Here is a 25,344-nt window from a genome sequence, read left to right on the forward strand (position 1 = left end):
GGGGTTAATAACTTTATTATAGCGGCGACGTTGGGGGCAGAAGATTAGGGGTTAATAATTGTAGGTAGGTGGCGGCGATGTTAGGGAGGGCAGATTAGGGGTTAATACAATTTATTATATTGTTTGTGAGGCGGGAGTGCGGCGGTTTAGGGGTTAATACATTTATTATAGTGTCAGCAAGGTATGGTCGGCAGATTAGGGGTTAATACTTGTAGTTAGGTTGTGGCGACGTTGGGGGGGGGAGATTAGGGGTTAATAAATATAATGTAGGTGTCGGCGATGTTAGGGGCAGCAGATTAGGGGTCCATAGGTATAATGTAGGTGGCGGCGATGTGCGGTCGGCAGATTAGGGGTTAAAATTTTTTATTATAGTGGTGGCGATGTGGGGGGGCCTTGGTTTAGGGGTACATAGGTAGTTTATGGGTGTTAGTGTACTTTAGAGCACTGTAGTTAAGAGCTTTATGTTCCGTGTTAGACCATAAAGCTCTTAACTACAGCCTTTTCTTAGGCGTTAGGAGTCTTGTCGGTAGAGGGTGTATAAATACCAGTATTAGGCAGATCCCATTAAAAAGATAGGATACGCAATTGACGTAAGGGGATCTGCGGTATGGAAAAGTCGTGGAATAAAAATGAGCGTTACACCTTTACCTGCCCGACTCTAAATACCAGCGGGCGGTAAAAAGCAGCGTTAGGACCCCTTAACGCTGCTTTTGACAGCTAACGCAGAACTCTAAATCTAGTCGATAGAGAGCAAAGAGAGAGATACAATAAAGATAGAGAGTAGAGATAAAAAAAGAAAGAGAGAGACAAAGCGAGAGAGAGAAAAGAGTGAGATAGACAAAGCAAATATAGAGAGAAGAGAAATTGCAATTCAGATTATAGACATTGACAAAAAGAGAGATATAAGTTATAGATATAATTCATCAAGATAATTTAAAAAGAGAGAGAATATAAATAAATAAGAGATATATAGAGATTGCAAAGAGAGAGAGAACAGAAAGAGAGAGAAATTTGAGATATTGAAAAAAACACACAAATAGACTGATCAAAGAGAGAGAGAATATAAAGAGAGAGAATAGAGAGACAGAAAAAAAGTGTGAGAGAGAGAGAGAAGATAGAGAAGAGATATAAAAAAGATACAGATAAAGAGAGATAGCGAAAAAACATACAGCTATACACATATAAAATATAGAGAGAATAGTGATAGAGAGAGTGAATACAGATACATAAAAGAAAATGTAAGAAAGATAGTTATTTTAATGATTGTATAGCACATATGTTCTTTAACTCATAAAGCTGCTGCCCTAGTCAAGTGTTTGTCCTATGCCATAATAAACCAATGCTCTTTGTATAATTTTTCTTAGTCTGTCATTTATGTATTTAGTGTTATTCATTAATTATTATTAAATAATAATATGTTACTTATAATATGATCAATCTAAATATCTTATCAATTTTTTTATTTTTTACAGATCTAATTTTTAATTATAGATTCATAATGTCATCTTCAGGAGAAGAGGAACCAACTAGAACACTAATGGATCTTTCCCAACAAGAAGTCAGACATTTAGTAAGTACATGTATTTTTATAATCCTAACATGCACTATAACAATATACAGTTGTCAAAATACAACATCAATATAGAGATATGTTGTTTTTTTAATCTATTTTTATCTTCCAGAGTATAATAGAAATCATTATATTTATAATTATAAAGTATTTACCATGTATCATGACTATATACATTTGTTTATACTATCATTTTTAGGTTTTTTATTGTAATAAGACCCTGCACTATATAATACATTTTCAAAATCAATATTTGAGAGTTATAGAGCCTAAGTTGGGATGTTGAATATCTCTATAAGATTGATATCACTATATTTTAAATCATCAATACATGTAATTTAAATAAAAATAATTGAGCATTAGTACTTATCTTTTGTATTGTTTACAGGTTGACATTTATCTTGTGTTTTTTTTTTCTTTTAATAAATATTTATATTATCATTGTTATTGGTCTTTGAATTTTTTATAGAGAATCCATTTTTTTAATGATCAAAAAATAATTTGTTAATTATATATAAAAAAACACAACTATCAATTTTTAAAGTTTTTTAATTATTCAATATTGATTTGTTATTTTAATAATGCAAAGAAAGCAAATTAATGAAATAAACCCAAACATGTAAAACAAAAACAATAAAATAATCTTAAAAAAACATTTTCTAAATAATATTTATTAGCTTTAACAAAACATATACTTAATAATAATATTGAAAAAAAATTAAACTTTTAAAACGATGTATTTGAAAATTAAAATGACACAAAATTTGTCATATTACTTATAATGTCCACACAGTATATATGTTGGATACATTACTTTTTGAAGTAACGAGTATGATGCTTCTCTATTAATTCCTTTTTACAAGGCGGTAGTAGCACATTATTTGATTGCCACGTATTTGTTATTTTACCTTCAACAAGATTCAATACATCAGTGTTCATTTTGTAAATGTGAGACATGTTCATCTCTTCATATACAGGCTTGATCATCCACTGTTTCTTGCTTTTTGGGAAGTAAGTGTTATACATCGGTTCACCAAAAGCACCACTTTTTTCTGTGGGACATTTAATTTTGGCTTGCACTCTGTTGGAATTGTAGTTGTTAGCGAGTGCAGCCAATTTTGTCCTGGCCTCCATGGCATCCATACGGAAGTGTATCCTTTTTGGCCTGTATTTTAGCACAAAACGGTGGAAGACTTCCAAACTGCCTGTATGACAAAATAGAGTAAGATGTGGCATATCTTTCTCCATCTGTTCACTACATACATTTTTTTTCAGTTCATGGAAAGCTTCAGATTGTTGACTTAGCCATTTTCTTTCACGTTCTTCTTCGTCTCTCATGGTTTGATGGTTGCATTTCTTTTCTTCACCATCCTCCATCCATGTGTTAATGTTTAGGACATAAACAAGATTTCCATTGCTTTGACATAACCACCACATCTCCCTTGTTTAACATACTGGAGGTCCACAGGTGATTAGTAATTGATGAAACCCATGGAGATAGTTGCGAACAAGTTTTTTTCTTTGAAATTGTATGCATCTTTTTCTTTAAGCTTTTTGCATAATGCCAAACATCATACTGATGGTTTATATTTGGGTATTCCTCTCGTAAATTTGTTTTAATGCGGACATGCCTGTCTGTTGCAACAACGACGGAAAACAACAACTACGGAAAGCACTCCTGAAGACATTAGTTTATTCACTGATCTTCGAAAAGCTTTTGCCTCCATTGCAACAGAAGAGGTAGCTTCCGAAACTTGTATGATTTCCAAATCTAGTATTATTTTTTACTTGTCCTCCATCATGGTATATGTGCAATATTTGGCCGAAAATCCAGGGCTGTCACATTGCCCATCACCTGTTACTGTAATTGGTTTGCCCTATATTGCACTGACATTTTTTTCAACTTCCTCTTGCCAGTATTTGTCTATTATTGGAAAAAGAAATGTTTTTTGGTAATTGTAAAAAGTTTGCTTGCTCAAAAAGCAAACACCAAAGAACTGAAACATCTCTGCTATCTTGTCAAACTGGTTTCCTGTAAAAAGAATTGATGAACATCCAAGTATATTACCAATCGGTTTGTTACCTATAGTAGGTTGGCTAACCCATAAAGTGCTGTTATGATTGTCTTCGCACTCTCCAAACACAATTACCATAGTACCTACTATCTTTTGTTAATTTACATCATTGGAATAGTGCAACTACTGTTGAATCTACAAGGAATTAATTTTAAAATTTCATCTAAACTTTTTTCAAACACAATAAATTTCCTTTCGTAAACATAATCTTCATTGGTTGGTTCAACAATCATAGAAAATTTGTCCGCAGTGTCTTCATAGTTTCAGGAATGTAAGTACGATCCTTGGGATCTTCATCCATATTTTCTATCTGAGAGAGGTTAACACTCAAAACTGTTTGATCTATACCACTCAGCTCTATTATTTTGTCTGGATTTGGTTTTCTTATTCGATCTGTCTGTGTGTAGCTTGATCTCGTCTTTGGTGTTTCAAGAATTGCTACATTTAATGGATTGCTATTATCCATTTCTGTAATTGATTGTCTAGGTACTTCAATTGGAGCTTGAACAGATTTTGGAACAATTGAAAATAATGACAGACTACTGTCTTCTGACACATCACCCATAGTCCATGTGTACTTATCACTGCTTTTTATCAGATTTTTGGTGTCGGTTGATTTGTTTTTGTCTTTATAATTGTTGTCGTTTGAACATTATCACTTAGTGTACCATAGTATGGGTTAAATTCAGTTGATTGGTCTTGTAATATTTTGTTCTCTGTATTTGTAGATACTTCAACTTTGGTAATATTCAGATTATGTCCACATGCATGGCATACATGTATCTTTTCCCTTGTTTCAAAAACATATGGTGAGTAATTTGTAGATGTTGACGGATAATTAGTGTTGTCAATCAAAACACTAGTTGTTTCTGTATTGGAAGCTGATATAACAGGTAGAAAAATTCTTGATGGAAAAATGTTTGGGATGGAGGTATCTTTTAAATACCTACTTACTCCATGAGTATAGTAGGAGTCAGGATGGAAGTGTAATGAGCACATTCTGTACCTTGTGGCCTTGTTTGTATCATAGACCAATTGGACCATCTTTTCTAACTCATCTGTATTGTATTGGTTGGTTTGTTTAAGCCAAAGACGGATTATTTCATGTGTCTTTGGGAAAACATGAAGAGAAACTGTAGAATTAGAACTTCCTTTTTTTGGTGGAACTAAGGCATCCGATTACAATGCAGTCTGGCATTCTTATAATCCTCCTAATAAAATATACAAAAAATAAAATTAATTAATATTTGAAAATTTAAAAATAGTTGTTTAAATAAAAATTGGTTGACCTAGGCACGCATAAATTTGATGACCCTACTAACACTAAAATATTTTATAACATTGCTCTAATTTTTTTAATTTTTAAAATAAAATTTATTATAATTAAATTTTTTATATACAATACAAATGATATGTTCTATTGTAACACTTGCTTACACTTTACTTTAATTATATGCACATTACTACATATAATACAGGAAAGATCGGTTATAAAAAATGAGAGTATAAAAACGTAAGAAAAAATAGAGAGCAATAAATTAAAAAAGGGTATTGAAAAGAAGTATTGACTAAAGGAAGAAAATTTAAAAATTGAGGGACTGAGTGGAGTATGTGATTCATTTTATGGTTACAATTTGATAGAATTATCAATAGATTTTCAGTGTAATTTATGTTTAGAAATATATAATTTTTTAATTTAATAAAATCAATTACAATTTGTACATAATGATATCAAAAAACATATTTAAATAAAATAAATAAATTAAATATATTCTTATCTTTAGATTAAAGTTTAATATAGGCAATACCAGGTTAATATTTTTTTTTTATAGGTGATAGAGAGAGAGACAGAGAGAGAGAGATAGAAAGTGTGTGAGAGAGAGAGAGAGAGAGAGAGAGAGAGAGAGAGAGAGAGAGAGAGAAAGAGAGAGAGAGAAAGTGAGAGAGAGATTGAAAAAATGAGAGAGAAAGTGAGAGAGAGAGAAAGAGCTAGAGGAAGTGAGAGAGAGAGAAAGTGAGAGAGAGAGAGAGAGAGACAGTGAGATATATATATATATATATATAGAGAGAGAGAGACAGTGAGAGATATAGTGAGAGAGAGAGAGAAAGTGAGAGAGAGAGAGAGAGAGAGAGAGACAGTGAGAGATAGAGAGAAAATGAAAGAGAGAGAGAGAATGAGAGAGAGAGAGATAAAGTGAGAGAAATAGAGACAATGAGAGATAGAGAGAGATAGAAAGAGAGACAGATAAAGTGAGAGAGAGAAAGTGAGAGCGAGAGAAACAGTGAGAGATAGAGAGAGATAGAGAGAAAGTAAGAGAGAGTGAGAGAGAGAGAGAAACAGTGAGAGATAGAGAGAGATAGAGCGAAAGTGAGAGAGAGAGAAAGTGAGAGAGAGAGAAACAATGAGAGATAGAGAGCGATAGAGAGAAAGTAAGAGAGAGAGAGAATGAGAGAGAGAGTGAGAGAGAAACAGTGAGAGATAGAGAGAGATAGAGAGAAAATGAGAGAGAGAGAGAGTGAGAGAGAGAGAAACAGTGAGAGATAGAGAGAAAGTGTGTGAGAGAGAGAGAGAGAGAGAGAGAGAAAGAATGAGAGACAGTGAGAGATAGAGAGAAAGTGTGAGAGAGAATGAGAGTGAGAGAGAGAGAATGATAGAGAGAAAGTGAGAGAAATAGAGACAGTGAGAGATAGAGAGAAAAACAGAGACAGATAAAGTGAGAGAGAGAAAGAGCGAGAGAAAGTGAGAGAGATAGATAGATAGAAAGTCAGAGAGAGAGAGAGAAAGTGAGAGAGAGAGAAAGTGAGAGAGAGAGAAAGTGAGAGAGAGAGAAAGTGAGAGAGAGAGAAAGTGAGAGAGAGAGAGAGAGAGAGAGAGAGAGAGAAAGTGAGAGATAGAGAGAGAGAGTGAGAGAGAGAGAAAGTAAGAGAAAGTGAGAGAGAGAGAGAAAGTGAGAGAGATAGATAGAGAATGTGAGAGATAGAGAGAGAAAGTGAGAGAGAGATAGAGAGAGTGAGTGAGAGAGAGAGAATGTGAGAGAGAGAGAGAGAGAGAGAGAGAGAGAAATTGAGAGTGAGAGAAATTGAGAGTGAGAGAGAAAGTGTGAGAGAGAGAGAGAAAGTGAGAGAGAGCAAGTGAGAGAGAGAAGGAGAGAGAGAGAGAGAGAGAGAGAGAGAGAGAAAGTGAGAGAGAAAAAGTGATAGAGAGACAGAGATAGAGAAATTGAGAGAGAGAGAGAGAGAGAGAGAAATTGAGAGATAGAGAGAGAGTGAAAAGAGAGAGAGAAACAGGCAGAGATAGATAGATAGAGAGAGATAGAGAGAGAGATAGAGAGTAATTGTAATTGTCAAAACCATGTGTTAAATTTGAAATCAATTTTGCATTACTGAACCTTTAGTAAATAATAACATAATAATAACAATGAAAATAATAGCAAATGTAAATAAATAAAAATTATTTTAAAGTATTTATGTTAAAAATCTAATGTTCTTTAAATTTTTAATTGTTGCATGAAAATTTGGATAATTTTTGGCAGTTATTACATATAATAAGTTTATTGATTGTTTATATATATTTAATAAAGATAAATATAAAAAAAAATTAACAAATATTTTTAATAAAAAAATTGTTAATAATGGAAATTATAAACTATTTTATTTTTATAACATTGAGTTGTAATGTATTAGATAAGATAAATAGAATTTGGAAATATGTATTTTTAAAGAATAACCGCTAGATTTAGAGTTTTGCGGCCAAAGGGGTACGTTAGCTACGCATATATTTTTTCCCCCGCACCTTTTAAACAACGCTGGTATTTAGAGTTCTCTGAAGGGCTGCGTTACGCTCCAAAAAGGGAGCGTAGAGCATAATTTACCGCCACTTCAACTCTCAATACCAGCGTTGTTTACGGACGCGGCCAGCTTAAAAAACGTGCTCATGCACGATTCCCCCATAGGAAACAATGGGGCAGTTTAAGCTGAAAAAAAACCTAACACCTGCAAAAAAGCAGCGTTCAGCTCCTAACGCAGCCCCATTGTTTCCTATGGAGAAACACTTCCTAAGTCTGCACTTAACACCCTAACATGTACCCCGAGTCTAAACACCCCTAACCTTACACTTATTAACCCCTAATCTGCCGCCCCCACTATCGCTGACACCTGCATTACACAATTAACCCCTAATCTGCCGCTCCGGACACCGCCGCCACCTACATTATAGCTATGTACCCCTAATCTGCTGCTCCTAACATCGCCGACCCCTATATTATATTTATTAACCCCTAATCTGCCGTCCCCAACGTCGCCGCTACCTACCTACACTTATTAACCCCTAATCTTCTGACCGGACTTCGCCGCCACTATAATAAATGTATTAACCCTTAAACCGCCTCACTCCCGCCTCAAAAACCCTATAATAAATAGTATTAACCCCCAATCTGCCCTCCCTAACATCGCCGACACCTAACTTCAAGTATTAACCCCTAATCTGCCAACCGGACCTCGCCACTACTATAATAAATGTATTAACCCCTAAAGCTAAGTCTAACCCTAACCCTAACACCCCCCTAAATTAAATATAATTAAATCTAATGAAATAAAATAAATCTTATTAAATAAATTAATCCTATTTAAAGCTAAATACCTGTAAAATAAACCCTAATATAGCTACAATATAACGAATAATTATATTGTAGCTATTTTAGGATTTATATTTAATTTACAGGCAACTTTGTATTTATTTTAACTAGGTACAATAGCTATTATATAGTTATTAACTATTTAATAGCTACCTAGTTAAAATAATTACAAAATTGCCTGTAAAATAAATCCTAGCCTAAGTTACAAATACACCTAACATTACACTATCAATAAATTAATTAACTAAACTATCTACAATTATCTACAATTAAATCAACTAAACTAAATTACAAAAAAACCCACTAAATTACAAAAAATAAAAATAAATAAAAGAATTTTAAACTAATTACACCTACTCTAAGCCCCCTAAAAAAATAACAAAGCCCCCCAAAATAAAAAAATGCCCTAATGCCCTACCCTATTCTAAAATAAAAAGTTAACAGCTCTTTTACCTTACCAGCCCTTAAAAGGGCCTTTTGCGGGGCATGCCCCAAAGTTATCAGCTCTTTTGCATTTTAAAAAAACATACAATACCCCCCCAACATTATAACCCACCACCCACATACCCCTAATCTAACCCAAACCCCCCTTAAAAAACCTAACACTAAGCCCCTGAAGATCTCCCTACCTTATCTTCACCACGCCGGGTATCACCGATCCGTCCAGAAGAGGGTCCGAAGTCTTCATCCTATCCGGCAAGAAGAGGTCCTCCAGAGGGTCCGAAGTCTTCATCCTATCCATGTATACATGTTCATCCAGGCGGCGTCTTCTATCTTCATCCATCCGGCGCGGAGCGGGACCATCTTGAAGCAGCCGACGCGAATCCATCCTCTTCTTCCGGTGACTCCCGACGAATGAAGGTTCCTTTAAGTGACGTCATCCAAGATGGCGTCCCTCGAATTCTGATTGGCTGATAGGATTCTATCAGCCAATCGGAATTAAGGTAGGAAAAATCTGATTGGCTGATTGAATCAGCCAATCAGATTCAAGTTCAATCCGATTGGCTGATCCAATCAGCCAATCAGATTGAGCTTGCATTCTATTGGCTGTTCCGATCAGCCTATAGAATGCGAGCTCAATCTGATTGGTTGATTGGCGGATGGATGAAGATAGAAGACGCCGCCTGGATGAACATGTCTACCGGTCCAGATGTCCTCTTCTTGCCGGATAGGATGAAGACTTCGGACCCTCTGGAGGACCTCTTCTTGCCGGATAGGATGAAGACTTCGGACCCTCTTCTGGACGGATCGGTGATACCCGGCGTGGTGAAGATAAGGTAGGAAGATCTTCAGGGGCTTAGTGTTAGGTTTTTTTAAGGGGGGTTTGGATTAGATTAGGGGTATGTGGGTGGTGGGTTGTAATGTTGGGGGGGTATTGTATGTTTTTTTTTTACAGGCAAAAGAGCTGATTTCTTTGGAGCGTGCCCCGCAAAAGGCCCTTTTAAGGGCTGGTAAGGTAAAAGAGCTGTAAACTTTTTATTTTAGAATAGGGTAGGGCATTTTTTTATTTTGGGGGCTTTGTTATGTTTTTAGGGGGCTTAGAGTAGGTGTAATTAGTTTAAAATTTTTGTAATCTTTTTTTATTTTTTGTAATTTAGTGTTTGTTTGTTTTTGTAATTTAGTTTAGTTGATTTAATTGTAGATAATTGTAGATAGTTTAGTTAATTAATTTATTGATAGTGTAGTGTTAGGTGTATTTGTAACTTAGGTTAGGATTTATTTTACAGGTAATTTTGTAATTATTTTAACTAGTTAGCTATTAAATAGTTAATAACTATTTAATAGCTATTGTGCCTAGTTAAAATAAATACAAAGTTGCCTGTAAAATAAATATAAATCCTAAAATAGCTACAATATAATTATTCGTTATATTGTAGCTATATTAGGGTTTATTTTACAGGTAAGTATTTAGCTTTAAATAGGATTAATTTATTTAATAAGATTTATTTTATTTCGTTAGATTTAAATTATATTTAACTTAGGGGGGTGTTAGAGTTAGGGTTAGACTTAGCTTTAGGGGTTTATACATTTATTATAGTAGCGGTCGGCAGATTAGGGGTTAATACTTGAAGTTAGGTGTCGGCGATGTTAGGGAGGGCAGATTAGGGGTTAATACTATTTATTATAGGGTTTTTGAGGCGGGAGTGAGGCGGTTTAAGGGTTAATACATTTATTATAGTGGTGGCAAGGTCCGGTCGGCAGCAGATAAGTGTAGGTAGGTAGCGGCGACGTTGGGCGGGGCAGATTAGGGGTTAATAAATATTATGTAGGTGTCGGCGATGTTAGGGGCAGCAGATTAGGGGTACATAGGGATAATGTAGGTTGCGGCGGTGTGCGGTCGGCAGATTAGGGGTTAAAAAATTTAATTATAGTGGCGGCGATGTGGGGGGACCTCGGTTTAGGGGTGCATAGGTAGTTCATGGGTGTTAGTGTACTTTAGAGCACAGTAGTTAAGAGCTTTTTGAACCGGCGTTAGCCCATAAAGCTCTTAACTCCTGATTTTTTTCTGCGACTGGAGTCTTGTCGTTAGAGTTCTAACGCTCACTTCAGCCAAGACTCTAAATACCGGCGTTAGGAAGATCCCATTGAAAAGATAGGATACACAATTGGCGTAAGGGGATCTGCGGTATGGAAAAGTTGCGGCTGGAAAGTGAGCGTTAGACCCTTTCCTGACTGACTCAAAATACCAGCGGGCGGCCAAAACCAGCGTTAGGACCCCTTAACGCTGGTTTGGATGGCTAACGCAAAACTCTAAATCTAGGTGTAAGTGATTAGATAGAAAAGACGATTGTGAGTATAATAGTATGTGAGTCTGAGTCACTTCCTATAAATCATTTTGTTTTCAATTCCTTGAAAAACAAGACCATAAATCATGTTGTTTTCTATTGGATTTACTTTCAAGATAGAACTAAAAGTATTGGCAAACAAAAGGGAAGGGGGAGTGTTAATGAGGGTTGTATAGACAAAGATAAATAAAGACACTGAGAGTGAAATTGAAAAATATCAACATAGATATAAAGAGAGAGAGAGCAAAATATACATAAATAGATAATATTTGAGAGAAATAAACAGACATGGAGAGACATATAGAGTGAGATATAGCGATAGATAGAGAGAAAAAAAGAGACAAAAACAGAGATAGAGATAGATAGATAGATAGATTTAGAAAAATATATAGGTAAAGAATGGGAGAAATACAATGATTAAAAGAGAGAGGTAAAGGGAAAGATTGAAAACATAAAAGAGAGAGAGAGAGAAAGAGAGAGAGTGAGAAAGTGAGAGAGAGAGAGAGAGAGAGAGAGTGACAGAAAGAGAATAATTTTATAAAAACATTTATAATTAGAAACATATAAATTAACATAGATAGAGAGAGAGAGATAGTGAAAGAGAGAGAGAGAGAGAGAGAGAGAGAGAGCAAGAGAGAGAAAGAAAGAGAGACAGAGAGGGATAAAGAGAGACAGAGTGTGAAAAAGGAGAGATAAACAGTGAGAGAAAGAGTGAATGAAAATGAGATAGAGAAAGAGCAAAAAATAGAGAGAGAGAGAAATAGAGAGAGATACAAATAGAGATAAATAAATAGTGAAAGAGAGTGATAGAGAGAAAGAGAGATTAGGAGTAACAGAAAGACAGTGTTTTTAAAATAGATAGTTAAAAAATAATAGAGAGAGATAGGGAAAAAGAGAGAGAGATAAAAAATAGATAGAAATAGAGAGAGAGATAAAGAGTAACAGAAATACAGAGTGATATAAAAAGATAGAAAGACAAAAATTGAAAATAAGAGAGATAGACAGCGAAAATGAGAGATCAATTGAGAGAAAAAGAGAGCGAGAGAACTATATAGAGATAAAGAGTGTCTGAAAAAGATTGTTTGGAAAAAGAGAGAGATAAAGAGTGACAGAAAGAGAGCAAATGAAAAAAAGAGAGTTGAATAGAACTTTAGAATAAAAAAATTATATATATATATATATATATAGAGAGAGAGAGAGAGAGAAATAGATAGAGCAAGAGATAGGGAGGGAGAGAGAGAGAGAGCAATAGACATAACACAAAAACAACAACAACAAAATTATGATAGAATATAAATACTTTAAAAGATATTTAATAAATACATAGAAAAAATGTTACCACACATTTAATGTGTGTATATATATATATATATATATATATATATATATATATATAACTGTTATATATTTGAAAAAAACATTATGTACAATTATAAAATAATATATAAATATATGTATATATTTTTTGTTTTGTTTTTTATTGACATATAATAATAGTATAGATAATTTTAAAGGTTTTGAAAATTATATTAAAATTATGATATCTATTATTTGTACAGATACTAGGTTTTTGATGAATAATATACACTATAAAGTAAATACATTTAGATTATATAATGCATTTCATGAATTTTTTATATTATCTATGTGTAAAACATTGTAGAGAAATCGATATTGATCATAATAAATATAAAATTAATTGTTATTAGCAAATAGATAAGATTCATTGCTAAATATAATTGTATTTGTAATATTTGATCTTATTTTGCATCCTTTAGCGTGTTACAGATATATCTGAAAATGAGAAATGACTTTTAAAATTTTAACAAAAAGTTTAAATCAATAAAACAAAGTTTTAAATATACATATCAATTGGAAAGTATGATCGGTATTAGCCGCTATATACATAATATATCATTTACAAACTGTTCTTAGAATAGAAAGCTTTGTATAAAATAATATATTTCTGGTTATTGATTGATTACATTTTTAAACACCAAGATTCATGATAAAATGAATAATAAATATATGCAGACAGTTGTGTTATATAAGTAATCGATGGGGTTGTATTGTCATACTTACAATGAGTTCAAAATTGACGGCAACGAATGATCACTAATCACACAACTAGTCTCTGTCTTGACAAATATAGTATTGAATGAATCTCGTAACTCATTCAATACTATGTTGCAGAGTATTGACACATGCGCTGCAGAGGGCAATAACCGCGATTACCGCATGCGCAAAGATGATAGTGAAAAAAGGATGCGCATGCGAGGTTATTAGATGCTCGATGTGCACAAGCTTAGTAGACACGTATAGAGCGGGTGGGACCTCTCTATACGTCACAGTATCAGAAAGCCGGAAATGGTGAATGGGAGGAGAATCGGAAGGCAACGGTAATAAAACTTTAGGTAGAAAAATACATAAATAAATTAAAAAAATTTTTTTTAAAAACCTAGCGACTGGATTTGACATAGTAAAAGGATTATAAATACGATTTATGGATGCCAAAACTTTACCTTCATTTTAAGTCAAAAAAGTTAAATGTTGAAAATGTAGGCATTTAAGCAACATAATAAATGCCATATTAAAATACATAAATTGATTGTGCTGTTCAGGAATTGTACATGATCCAGAAGGTTATTAAAGTACAACTTTTGAAATTAAAGGGACATTCCGGTCAAATTTTAAATGCATTTAGATTAATTCAATCTTTGAATAGAAACGTATTTGCAATATACATGTATTGTAAAAAATGCTTCTATTAAAAGTTATCACTGTTTTAGTGTTTACATTTTTCTATGCACGTGCATGTGAAGCATAGCTAGATATTCTCAGTGCACCAGCATTTTAAATAATGCAGCTGCTCAGAGCACCAGTTGGGCTTGTATTATGTCAGCAATTAACAAATTGAGTTATTACCAGATGGTACAAGCACCTTAGACTCTCTGAGCAAGTGCTGTGTTTAAAATGCTGGTGCACAGTTCATACTTAAATACACTTTTGAAACAGCTATAGCTTTTATTAGAAGAATTTTTGCTAATACATTTATATTACAAAAATGCTTCTGTTCAAAACTGAAATGTATTTGTGTGGATTCCTGTTTTGGCAGGTATGTCCCTTTTAAGATCTTAAGAATTGTGTTTTCTAAATTATGTTTTAACTGTTAATCGACTGTCTTCTTCCATTTTTCAGGCAAAACAGTACTAATAGTGTATGCACATCAGGACCCCCGATCTATGAACGGATCTTTAAAAGATGCTGCAGTTGATGTATTCCATAAGAGAGGATACCGTGTTATTGTATCAGACCTATACGCAATGGAGTTTAATGCAGTTGCAACCAAAAATGACGTTCTAGGTACAATTAAAATGAATTTACTGTAATGTGCTAACATTATGGGCCCGATCTGATATACAGCGTTGCCTGCAGAATCCGGCGACGCCAAAATTTGCGCGGGTTTGGTATCCTATATACGGCGTAACCTAGAAGTTACGCTCGTATATTTCTGCCTTCGCCCGTAGTTTTTTGGGCCATAGACAGGTATACCAAACCTGTGCAGTTTGGTATCCAATATACAGCGTAAGGACTTACGTGGCGAAAATGGAGAAATCTTACTCCATTTTCACCTCGCCACAAATTGCAGGCGTAGCAAGACTTACGCTGTCTATTGGAGCCCCGTAACTCCCTAAACTACCTGCAAAATAAAACCTAACACCTAACTCATGCGCAATGTCTATCTACCTGTCAACCGCAAACTGCTAAATATAAGCTAACACCTAACGCATGCGCAATGTCTATCTACCTGTCAACCGCGATCCCCCGCCGCAATCCCTAATAAAGTATTTAACCCCTAAACCGCCACTCCCGGACCCCGCCGCCACCTACATTAAAAGTATAACCCCCTAATGCGATCCCCCTACACCGTCGTCAGCTACATTACATACCCCCTAATGTGAGCTCCTACCCCGCCGCCAGCGACATTAAACTACCTCCTAATGTTTTAACCCCTAATCTAATCCCCCTACACCACCGCCAGCTATATTAAATACATTAACCCCTAATCTAATCCCCCTAAAGTAATCACCTCTATTACCAGCCCTTAAAAGGGCCTTTTGCGTGACATTGCCCCAAAGTAGCAGCTCTATTGCCAGCCCTTAAAAGGGCTTTTTGCAGGGCATGCCCCAAAGAAATCAGCTCTTTTACCAGCCCTTAAAAGGGCTTTTTGCGGGGCATTGTCACAAAGTAATCAGCTCTTTTGCATCTAATCTAAATCCCCCTACACCGCCGCCACCTATAATAAATGTATTACCCCCTAATCTAATCCCCCTACACCACCGCCACCTATATTAAATGTATTAAACCCTAATCTAATCCCACTACACCGCTGCCAGCTATATTAACTATATTAACCCTAATTATATTAGGGTTAATATAGTTATTATATTATATATATTAACTATATTAACCCTAATTATATTAGGGTTAATATAGTTAATATAGTTATTATATTATATATATTAACTATATTAACCCTAATTATATTAGGGTTAATATAGTTAATATCGTTATTATATTACATATATATATTAAGTATAATAACCCTATCTAACTCTAACATCCTTTACTAAAATAAATCTAATTAATATTAATATTATTAATTAAAATATTCCTATTTAAATCTAAATACTTACCTATAAAATAAACCCTAAGATAGCTACAATGTAATTAATAATTACATTGTAGCTATTTTAGGGTTTATATTTATTTTACAGGTAACTTGGTATTTATTTTAACTAGGTACAATAGCTATTAAATAGTTAATAACTATTTAATAGCTACCTAGTTAAAATAATTACCCGTTTACCTGTAAAATAAATACTAACCTAAGTTACAAATACACCTACACTATCAATAAATTAAATGAACTACAAATAAACTAAATAAACTGCAAACTAACTAAATTACAAAAAAAAACACTAAATTACAAAAAATAAAAAAAGATTACAAGAATTTTAAGCTAATTACACCTATTCTAAGCCCCCTAATAAAATAACAAAGCCCCCAAAATAAAAAAAATGCCCTACCCTATTCTAAAATAAAAATGGGCTTTTTGCGGGGCATGTCCCAAAGAAATCAGCTCTTTTGCCTGTAAAAAAAAACACAATACCACCCCCAAACATTTCAACCCACCACCCACATACCCCTACTCTAACTCAAACCCCCCTTAAATAAACCTAACACTACCCCCCTGAAGATCTCCCTACCTTGTCTTCACCCAGCCGGGCCGAACTCTTCATCTGATCCGGGCAATGTCTTCAATCAAGCGGCAGAGAAGAAGTCTTCCATCCGGGCGATGTCTTCAATCAAGCGACAAAGTAGAAGTCTTCCATCCGGGCGATGTCTTCAATCAAGCGGCAGAGAAGAAGTCTTCCATCCGGGCTATGTCTTCAATCAAGTGGCATCTTCAATCTTCTTTCTTCGCTCCTGAAAACGCGGAACATCCATCCGGCACGACGACTTCCTGATGAATGAGGTTCCTTTAAATGACATCATCCAAGATGGCGTCCGTCGAATTCCGATTGGCTGATAGGATTCTATCAGCCAATCAGAATTAAGGTAGGAAAAATCCGATTGGCTGATTGAATCAGCCAATCAGATTCAAGAGCTGCAAAATGCAGAAGAGCTGATAACTTTGTGACAATGCCCCTCAAAAAGCCCTTTTAAGGGCTGGTAAAAGAGCTGATTTCTTTGGGGCATGCCCCGCAAAAAGCCCTTTTAAGGGCTGGCAATAGAGCTGTTACTTTGGGGCAATGTCACGCAAAAGGCCCTTTTAAGGGCTGGTAATAGAGGTGATTACTTTAGGGGGATTAGATTAGGGGTTAATTAATTTAATATAGCTGGCGGCGGTGTAGGGGGATTAGATTAGGGGTTAATACATTTAATATAGCTGGCGGCGCTGTAGGGGGATTAGATTAGGGGTTAATACATTTAATATAGCTGGCGGCGGTGTAGGGGATTAGATTAGGGGTTAATATATTTAATATAGCTGGCGGCGGTGTAGGGGGATTAAATTAGGGGTTAATAATTTTAATATAGCTGGCGGCGGGGTAGGGGGATTAGATTAGGAGTTCATCTATTTAATATAGGTGGCGGCGGTGTAGGGGGATTAGATTAGGGGTTAATACATTTAATATAGCTGGCGGCAGAGTAGGGGGATTAGATTAGGGGTTAATAATTTTAATATAGCTGGCGGCGGGGTAGGAGCTCACATTAGGGGGTAGTTTAATGTAGCTGGCGGCGGTGTAAGGGGCTCACATTAGGGGGTAGTTTAATGTAGGTGGCGGCGGGTAGGAGCTCACATTAGGGGGTAGTTTAATGTAGGTGGCAGCGGGGTCCGGGAGTGGCGGTTTAGGGGTTAATAACTTTATTTGGTGGCGGCGCGGTCCGGGAGCGGCGGTTTAGTGGTTAATAACTTTATTAGGTGGCGGCGGGGTCTGGGAGCGGTGCTTTAGGGGTTAAAACATTTTTTATTATTATGAGAGTGAGGGGGGATAGCGGATAGAGGGTTAGATATGTCAGGCTATGTTTGGGAGGCGTGTTAGACAGTACGGGAGATTTAATAATTTAGTCAGGTTTTGTAGGTGCCGGAGGTTTCTAAAGTGCCGTAAGTCACTGGCGACTCCAGAAATTTGTACTTACGCAGATTTCTGGACGTCGCTGGTTTGTCAGACTTACGGCACTTTAGCATCTGACGGCGCCGTATATAGGAGTATAGCTCGAGTTGCGAGCTGAAATTACGGGCAGCGGGGTTTCGTCGCTTGCGCCGCAAACTACGATCTATATCGGATCGCGCCCTTGGTCTCTAAACAGGAATACAGTGAATACATAAATCTGGCACAACTATGTTATGTTGACCAATTTAAAAATATTTGAGGACACTGCTTTTATAACTGCTTACAATACATAACGTATTTAATAGGATAGGGAAGCAATGTCTAATGTTCAGTGCATCACTGCCACTCCAGGGTTTATAATATGTTTTTGTGATTTAAAAAGAAAAATGTATGTGGGATTTGAGCATAAGTCAAGCTACTTGCATTCCAGCCTCTTGCTCCTACACTTTTTTTTTTTTTTTCTCATGTAAAAGTTAAGTGATATAGCCAGAGTTAGTAAATCACAAACAAATACGGTTTGAGAGCACGCCTTTATGTTCAGGGAAAGAAACTGAAGTGTTAACTTTGTATGTTCCTTTTATTTTTTTTAAATCACAGAAATATGTGACTGGAAGTGATTCATTTAAATGCATAACTAACACATCCTTAGTATATAAAAGGTACAGGTAGTGTTATATTTTTCTAACCAAAATTGCCATTATTCTTTAGAACTCCTTCTGTAAAGGGACACTGAACCCAAATTTTTTCTTTCATGATTCAGATAGAGCATGCAATTTTAAGCAACTTTCTAATTTTACTCCTATTATCAAAGTTTCTTCATTCTCTTGCTATCTTTATTTGAAAAGCAAGAATGTAAGTTTAGAAGCCGGACCATTTTTGGTTCACACCCTGGGTTGTTCTTGCTGATTGATGGCTAAATGTCAGCCACCAATAAACAAGTGCTGTCCAGGGTCTGAACCAAAAACTGTCTGGCTCCTTAGCGTAGATGCCTTCTTTTTTCAAGTAAAGATAGCAAGAGAATGAAGAAAAATTGATAATAGGAGTAAATTAGAAAGTTGCTCAATCTGAATCATGAAAGAAAAAAATTGGGTTTAGTATCCCTTTAAAGGAGTAGACCTTAAACCCTTTACTTCCAGAGGGGGCGAAAGCACATTGGTACAGACTAATGGCCAGTCATTGACCCTTTTTATTGACTTTCCAAAGCTAAAAAGGACATATTTGATTTAGAACACCATATAATGAGATTCAACATCTGCACTTGTGTACAAGCTTTATAAAGAGATACATAACCTATGAGGGATGGAGAGTTATAGACCATTGCCTCTACTGAATAAAATGGACATACCAGGAACACTATTTTTGGGAGCTACATGATATTTTAGATACATATCAACCTAATTAAATTCAGATGTATAGGGCTTGATTTAAATTGAATGTGATTAATACAATTTAAAATAGAACAAATTGTATATTTGTTTGTAATAGGAAAAATGTGTGACACAGGGTGGATCGGAGCCAGGAATCTAAGTGCAAACCTGAGCTCACAATTAGATACAGGTCAGCTCTCAAAAAGAATATCTTGTATCAGATTTACTTTATGACTACTGCATTTTGTTAAAGGATTTACATTACACAGTACTATCTCTAGCAGGAAGTTAGCTGTTTCATGATGTCACTTCTCACATTACGATTCTTGATCATTCTGAGTGATGGTCATGTTTGTATATTCCGCATTTGGCAGGAGACCTCTGCAATCCCGAGCACTTCAATTATGCAACTGAGACAACGGAAGCATTCAAGTCTGGGTTATTGTGTGAGGAAATCACAAAGGAACAGAAAAAAATCCAGGATGCTGATTTAATAATATTCCAGGTGATTATACTCCTAAAATAAGTCAAATGTATCAGTACAATTATTTTTAAAGGGTTATATAGCATTAGACCATTTTCTCATTACAGCTTTAAGTATGGACTTCCATACATTTTGTTGTTTCACTCAATGGTCCCAGTGTAAATTACCAACATTTCTGACAGACTAAACAAATTAGCATAACTGAACCAACTCAAATAGCTGTCTCCAATGCCCAACCATCAAACTTAAAGGTGGTCTTGAACAAAGCTCTGCTGTATTCTAGAACTGCAAGGGTCCTCTGCACCCGGTACACACAATGTGCTACTACCTAAATCTTCAGTGGTAGGTCTGCTATACAAAGAAAAACATATACAAAATATATAGTTTGTTCTAGGTGAACATTCTTGTCTCCCACTCCTCTTAACCATATTTGTCCCAATATTAACAGGTAGGTCTTAGAAGCTGCCTCAGTGTGTCCAAAAAATGGAATCGGACAGCCTCTGTAAAAGACTTTTGAATCATTGCAAAAAAACATAAATTTACAAAATGTGGCACTCTCCTGTTCATCAGAAAATTGTCTAGTACTGCTAAAGATTTATAGTTCACTTTCATGGAAAGCAATTCTAATTTATGAAAGTGCAAGAAATATTAGAATCCAGCAAGGAAGGCTAAAGTTAGGACTTAAATACAATGGTATAGGAAATGTGCCCAGTTTATGCTGGTAATGCTACCGAAGGGGAATGTGTGTGCACCAGTCCAGTCTGAGAGTTAGTTCTATTATCTGATTTTGTTCTAGAGACACCACTACATCCCAAGCCACTGCAGCTACCAGAAACCACAAATTATTCTGATCCAGTTGCTGTTGAGAGTATCAGCAATGTGCTCACATCCTGAAACTCTGCAAAACGGTAACACATTCCATTCAAGACAAAAAAAAGTGTCACAAGAAAAATCCAACATCCTTATGCCTCTACAGTAAAACTGATACCAATGTTTTGATACATTAAAGCAATCTGCAGGTACCGTAGCATGTGGACTTTAGTCAAACAATATTTGACCATCTATTTCTGTTAGGCACAAAGTTCCTTAAAGGGATATGAAACCACAACATTGTAATTAATGATTCAGATAGAGCATGCAATTTTAAACAACTTTCTCATTTTCTGCTATTATCATTTATTTTTCTTCATTCTCTTAGTATCTTTTTGTTGAGTTTTGCAAGAATGTTATCCATTTGCAAGAAGTCTAGATAACAGCACTATTTCCTGCCATGTAGTGCTCCAGATGTCTGCCTAGGTATCTCTATAACACAGAATATCATTGGAACAAAGTAAATTTCATTAAAGAAGTAAATTGGAAACTTTTTTTTTTTTTTTAAATGGTGTATGCCCTGTTTCATCCAAAAAATGTATTTTAAAACTTATTGCGCTAAAAAAATAGAGAGCAACTTGTACATGTGTGTGTTGTGCACAAACCTGCTCCCCTGCTCCTTATGTTAGCTTTAACTTAACAGGACATGAGACCCACATTTTTTCTTTCATGATTTAGAAAGAGAATGCAATTTTAAACATCTTTCTAATTTACTTCTATTATCTCATTTGTTTTATTCTGTTGATATTCTTTGCTGAAAGCATATCTAGATATGCTCAGCAGCTGCTGATTGGTTGCTGCACATAGAAGCCTCATGTGATTGGCTCACCCATGCACATTGCTTTTTCTTCAAATAAGGATATCTAAAAAATGAAGCAAAATAAATAATAGAAGTAAATTGTAATGTTGTTTAAATTTCTATTCTCTATCTGAATCATGAAAGAAAGATTTTGGGTTTAGTGGCCCTTTAACTTTTAAGTAAAAAAAACAAAAATGGTGTTTTATGTTTCTTAGAGATCTCTATTTGTAATATATGGGTGTTTGAAAACCATTGTGGCTTTTAAGTCAGTACTGTAAACAAAACGTGTCAATACCAATGTAACTATTTTTACAAATATACATACAGTAGCTGACACTTTTCTACTCCTTGTTTTTTTACCTAGTTCCCATTGTACTGGTTCAGCTTTCCTGCTATCATGAAGGGTTGGATAGATCGGGTCTTCATAAAAGGCTTTGCCTTTAATGTCCCTTCACATCGCTGTGATGGCCTATTGCAGGTATGTTTTTATTAAAGGGAATACAAAAATTCCCTTTATAAATGTAAGCAGAAAATGTTGACCATGTCACAGAGACCGCTATTTAATATAAGGGATTCTCTCTTTATAATTACTTTTGGTGTGCATATTACACTGATGTCTGTACTAAGTCATTAATAGTGATGAGCTAAGATTTCTCGTCAGTACGGTGAGGTCCCTCAAAGAATTTTTAGAAAGGCGGAGTGAGTTTTAGGTTGTACATGTGTGCTGCATGCATTTAAAAAATAGTGGCTAGTTAGGCATCAAAAGACTGACCTGTGGGCGTTTATGCTTAAAGGGACAGAAAACCCCAAACATTTAATTCATTATTCGGATAGAACATATCATTATTAAACAACTTTCAAATTTACTTTTATTATGAAATGTGCTTCATTCTCCTGTTATCCTTTGCTGAAGGAGCAGAAATAAATTGCTGGCAGCTAGCTGAGCACATCTAGTTAGCTACTCACAAGAGACAAATGTGTGCAGGCACCAATCAGAAGCTATCTCCCACTAGTGAAGGATATGTGTGTATTCTTTTTCAGCAAAGGATACCAAGTGAACAAAGCACATTTAAAAATAAGTGATTTTAAAAGTATCGTAAAATGACATGCTCTGATTCTTGCACGTTTAATTTTTACTTTCTATATATATATGTGTGTGTGTATGTATATATATATATATATATATATATATATATATATATATATATATATATACACACACATTGCGAATAAACAAGAAATACATTAGTGACTCTTATATATTGTTACAGGTAAAGTCAGGAATCCGGGTAATCCTAGAATTACCCAGGTAAAACCGACATTACCCAAGCATCTGTGGGTAAATCCTAATGTAATGTAACTTCCCCTATCTACACTATTGTTTTCCCTCCGCCTGAGGGGTTCAAGGAAGGCGCCCCGCTGATCCTTTGGCATCCACCCCAAGTGAACCTTGGAGAATGAGGTTTACAAGGGGAGCTTCGCCCCCCTTGAACCTCCCAGGTGAAGGCAAAAAAGATAATGAAGATGGGGAATTACAGTGCATCATAAATATGTTTGATGCAGTGAGTCGATGACTCTGAGGAGATTTAGGATGTTACATTGGGCTTTACCCACAGCCACTTGGGTAATATCTGTTTTACCCGGGTAATGCTTGGATTACGCTATATATATATATATATATATATATATATATTACACCCTTTCAACATTTGTGCTCAAATAGGAGCCTTTTTCAAGACAGTAAGTCATTGGGGTCATATTGTCTTGAAAAAGGCTCCTATGTGTGTCTGTCTGTCTATCTACTGTATATATATATGTGTGTGTGTGTATACGGTGTATGTATATATATATATATATATATATATAATATTTATTTCATCAATGGTGTGTATATAATGGGAAGGTGGGGGTGAGATTGTTACCTTGAGAAAGGCCCAGGTGTGGGCTGAAAAGTTGGGATGTAACTCACTGACAATAAAATTGTGTTGAATTATGGAAAGCTGAGTCTTCATTCTTCATGATTGATATATATATATATATATTTTCTCATATGTGGGCAACATAGGGTCACTTAGGAGGGGTTGTTACATCTGCCTCCCCCCCCCCCCACACATTTTTAGGTAACATAACCCAAATGCTTATCTGGAACCTAGAGCTCTTTAGACACAATGCATGGCTCTAAGAATCAGAATGCAGAGCTGACCTAATGCTGCTTGTTGCCTTATGTACACCTACAAAATATGACCTCTGCTTTTTTAATAGCTTCATATGTCCTTTTTTTGAATATTTCAGTAAGTAACCATTTATTTGCCCTACTCTACAGGGTAAGAAAGCATTACTATCATTCACTACCGGTGGGACTAAAGAAATGTATTCTAAAGAGGGAGCAAAGGGAGACATACAGTTGGTGATTTGGCCAATACATGTGAGTATTTATATTCAGGTGTTAGAGAGTAAGGGCAAATCTGTTCAATTCCCAAAATTTGTAGAATTTGGCACTGAGAAGGAACAAAGTTCCACTTGTCTTTTTGTCTCAGGTGTGCAGTTCTCTAGCTACAACCAGTTTGATCACATATATTGCAATTTCTTAGGGTGCCAGATTGCATGGGGCATAGCTTGGCTGATCCTGGATTACCCCAATAGTGTATAGAAACAAGTGCTGTATTAGTGTTGACTGTATGTGGGTGTGATTCTAACAATTGCATGTGTGAAGCTGATGTTTATTCCTGCCTTTTAGTTGGCACATGCTAAACTGTGTACAGTTTAGTTGGCACATGCTAAAATGTAATAGTTTAAATTATGTATTGAATTGTTTTGTATCATACATGTGGCTAGTTTAACCAAGTTGTTGAAATAAGCATAATACTGTGATTTATTAGAATATCCTCTAATGTATTAGATCATTTTAATATTCTAAAAATTCCTGGATGTAACAGTTTTAACTCGAGTAAAAGGGTTCAACATAATCTTAAATGTGGGAGCTGTAGCCACACATAAATTTGCTTGGTGCAGAAGATTAACCCTTTTTGCAATCATTTGTAAAAAAAATAAAGTGATGTTAAAGTTTTATTGTTACTTTTTTGTCCTCCAAAAACAAACAAACAAAAAAAAAATTTGGTCTTAATAAGCACATGATAAAGAAACTACACCCTTCTCTACTAATGTTTTGGACATTAATACCTCCCTCACTTGCCGTTATTAAAGGGATATGAAACCCAAAATTTTTATTTCATGGTTCAGATAGAGTATGCCATTTTAAACATCTTTCCAATTTACTTCAATTAGAAATTATACTTCGTTCCTTTGGTATTCTTTGTTGAAGGATCAGCATTGCACTACAGGAAGCTAGCTTAAAGGGACAGTCTACACCAAAATTATTGTTTAAAAAGATAGATAATCCCTTTACCCATTCCCCAGTTTTGCACGGCCAACATGGTTACATTAATATATGTTTTACCTCTGTGATTACCTTGTATCTAAGCCTCTGCAGACTGCCCCCTTATCTCAGTGCTTTTGACAGACATGCAGTTAGCCAATCAGTGCAGACTCCTAAATAACTCCACGGGAGTGAGCACAATGTTATCTATATGACACACATGAACTAGTACTGTCTAACTGTGAAAAACTTTCATAATGCTCTGTGCTATGAGGCGGTTTTCAACAGTTTAGAAATCAGTTTGAGCCTACCTAGGTTTAGCTTTTCAAAAATACCACCAAGTGAACAAAGCAAATTTAATGATAAAAGTCAATTAGAAAGTATCTGAATCATGACAATTTAATATTGACTAGACTGTCCCTTTAACACACTGGGTGAACCAATGACAAAAAGGTGTGTGTGTGTATATATGTATGTATAGATATATATATATATATATACATATATATACAGCCACCAATCAGCAGATAGCTACCAGTAGTGCATTAAAAGCGTGTTGAATCTTACTGCTCGAACACAGACGCTTCCTCAGTCCGTCCAACCGGAAGTATACCTGGGGGCCGCAAGGCCGCTTAGGGCTGCCCTAGGAGTGCCGTAGTCGGTGTATGCCGAATCCAGCATCAGAGTAATACAGGAGAAAAAA

The 25,344-nt window shown here is 35.4% G+C and overlaps 1 protein-coding gene across 2 annotated transcripts in view; it reads left to right on the forward strand.

Moving 5' to 3' along the window:
* The window catches only part of NQO2 (N-ribosyldihydronicotinamide:quinone reductase 2), a 41,132-nt gene that overhangs the window by 10,013 nt on the left and 5,775 nt on the right, over window positions 1–25,344 (forward strand). Inside the window, exons 1-5 of one of the 2 annotated variants that reach the window (XM_053713094.1) lie at window positions 1,501–1,570; window positions 14,264–14,428; window positions 19,487–19,617; window positions 21,630–21,743; window positions 23,589–23,690. In XM_053713094.1, the coding sequence (XP_053569069.1) occupies window positions 14,308–14,428; window positions 19,487–19,617; window positions 21,630–21,743; window positions 23,589–23,690 (468 nt within the window). In that variant the 5' untranslated portion in view covers window positions 1,501–1,570; window positions 14,264–14,307. Of the gene's footprint in view, window positions 1–1,500; window positions 1,571–14,263; window positions 14,429–19,486; window positions 19,618–21,629; window positions 21,744–23,588; window positions 23,691–25,344 lie in introns of those variants that run through there. The other variant, XM_053713093.1, reaches the window with a different exon arrangement.

The sequence above is a fragment of the Bombina bombina genome, chromosome 5 (genome assembly GCF_027579735.1).
Source record: "Bombina bombina isolate aBomBom1 chromosome 5, aBomBom1.pri, whole genome shotgun sequence".
NCBI classification, from domain to species: domain Eukaryota; kingdom Metazoa; phylum Chordata; class Amphibia; order Anura; family Bombinatoridae; genus Bombina; species Bombina bombina.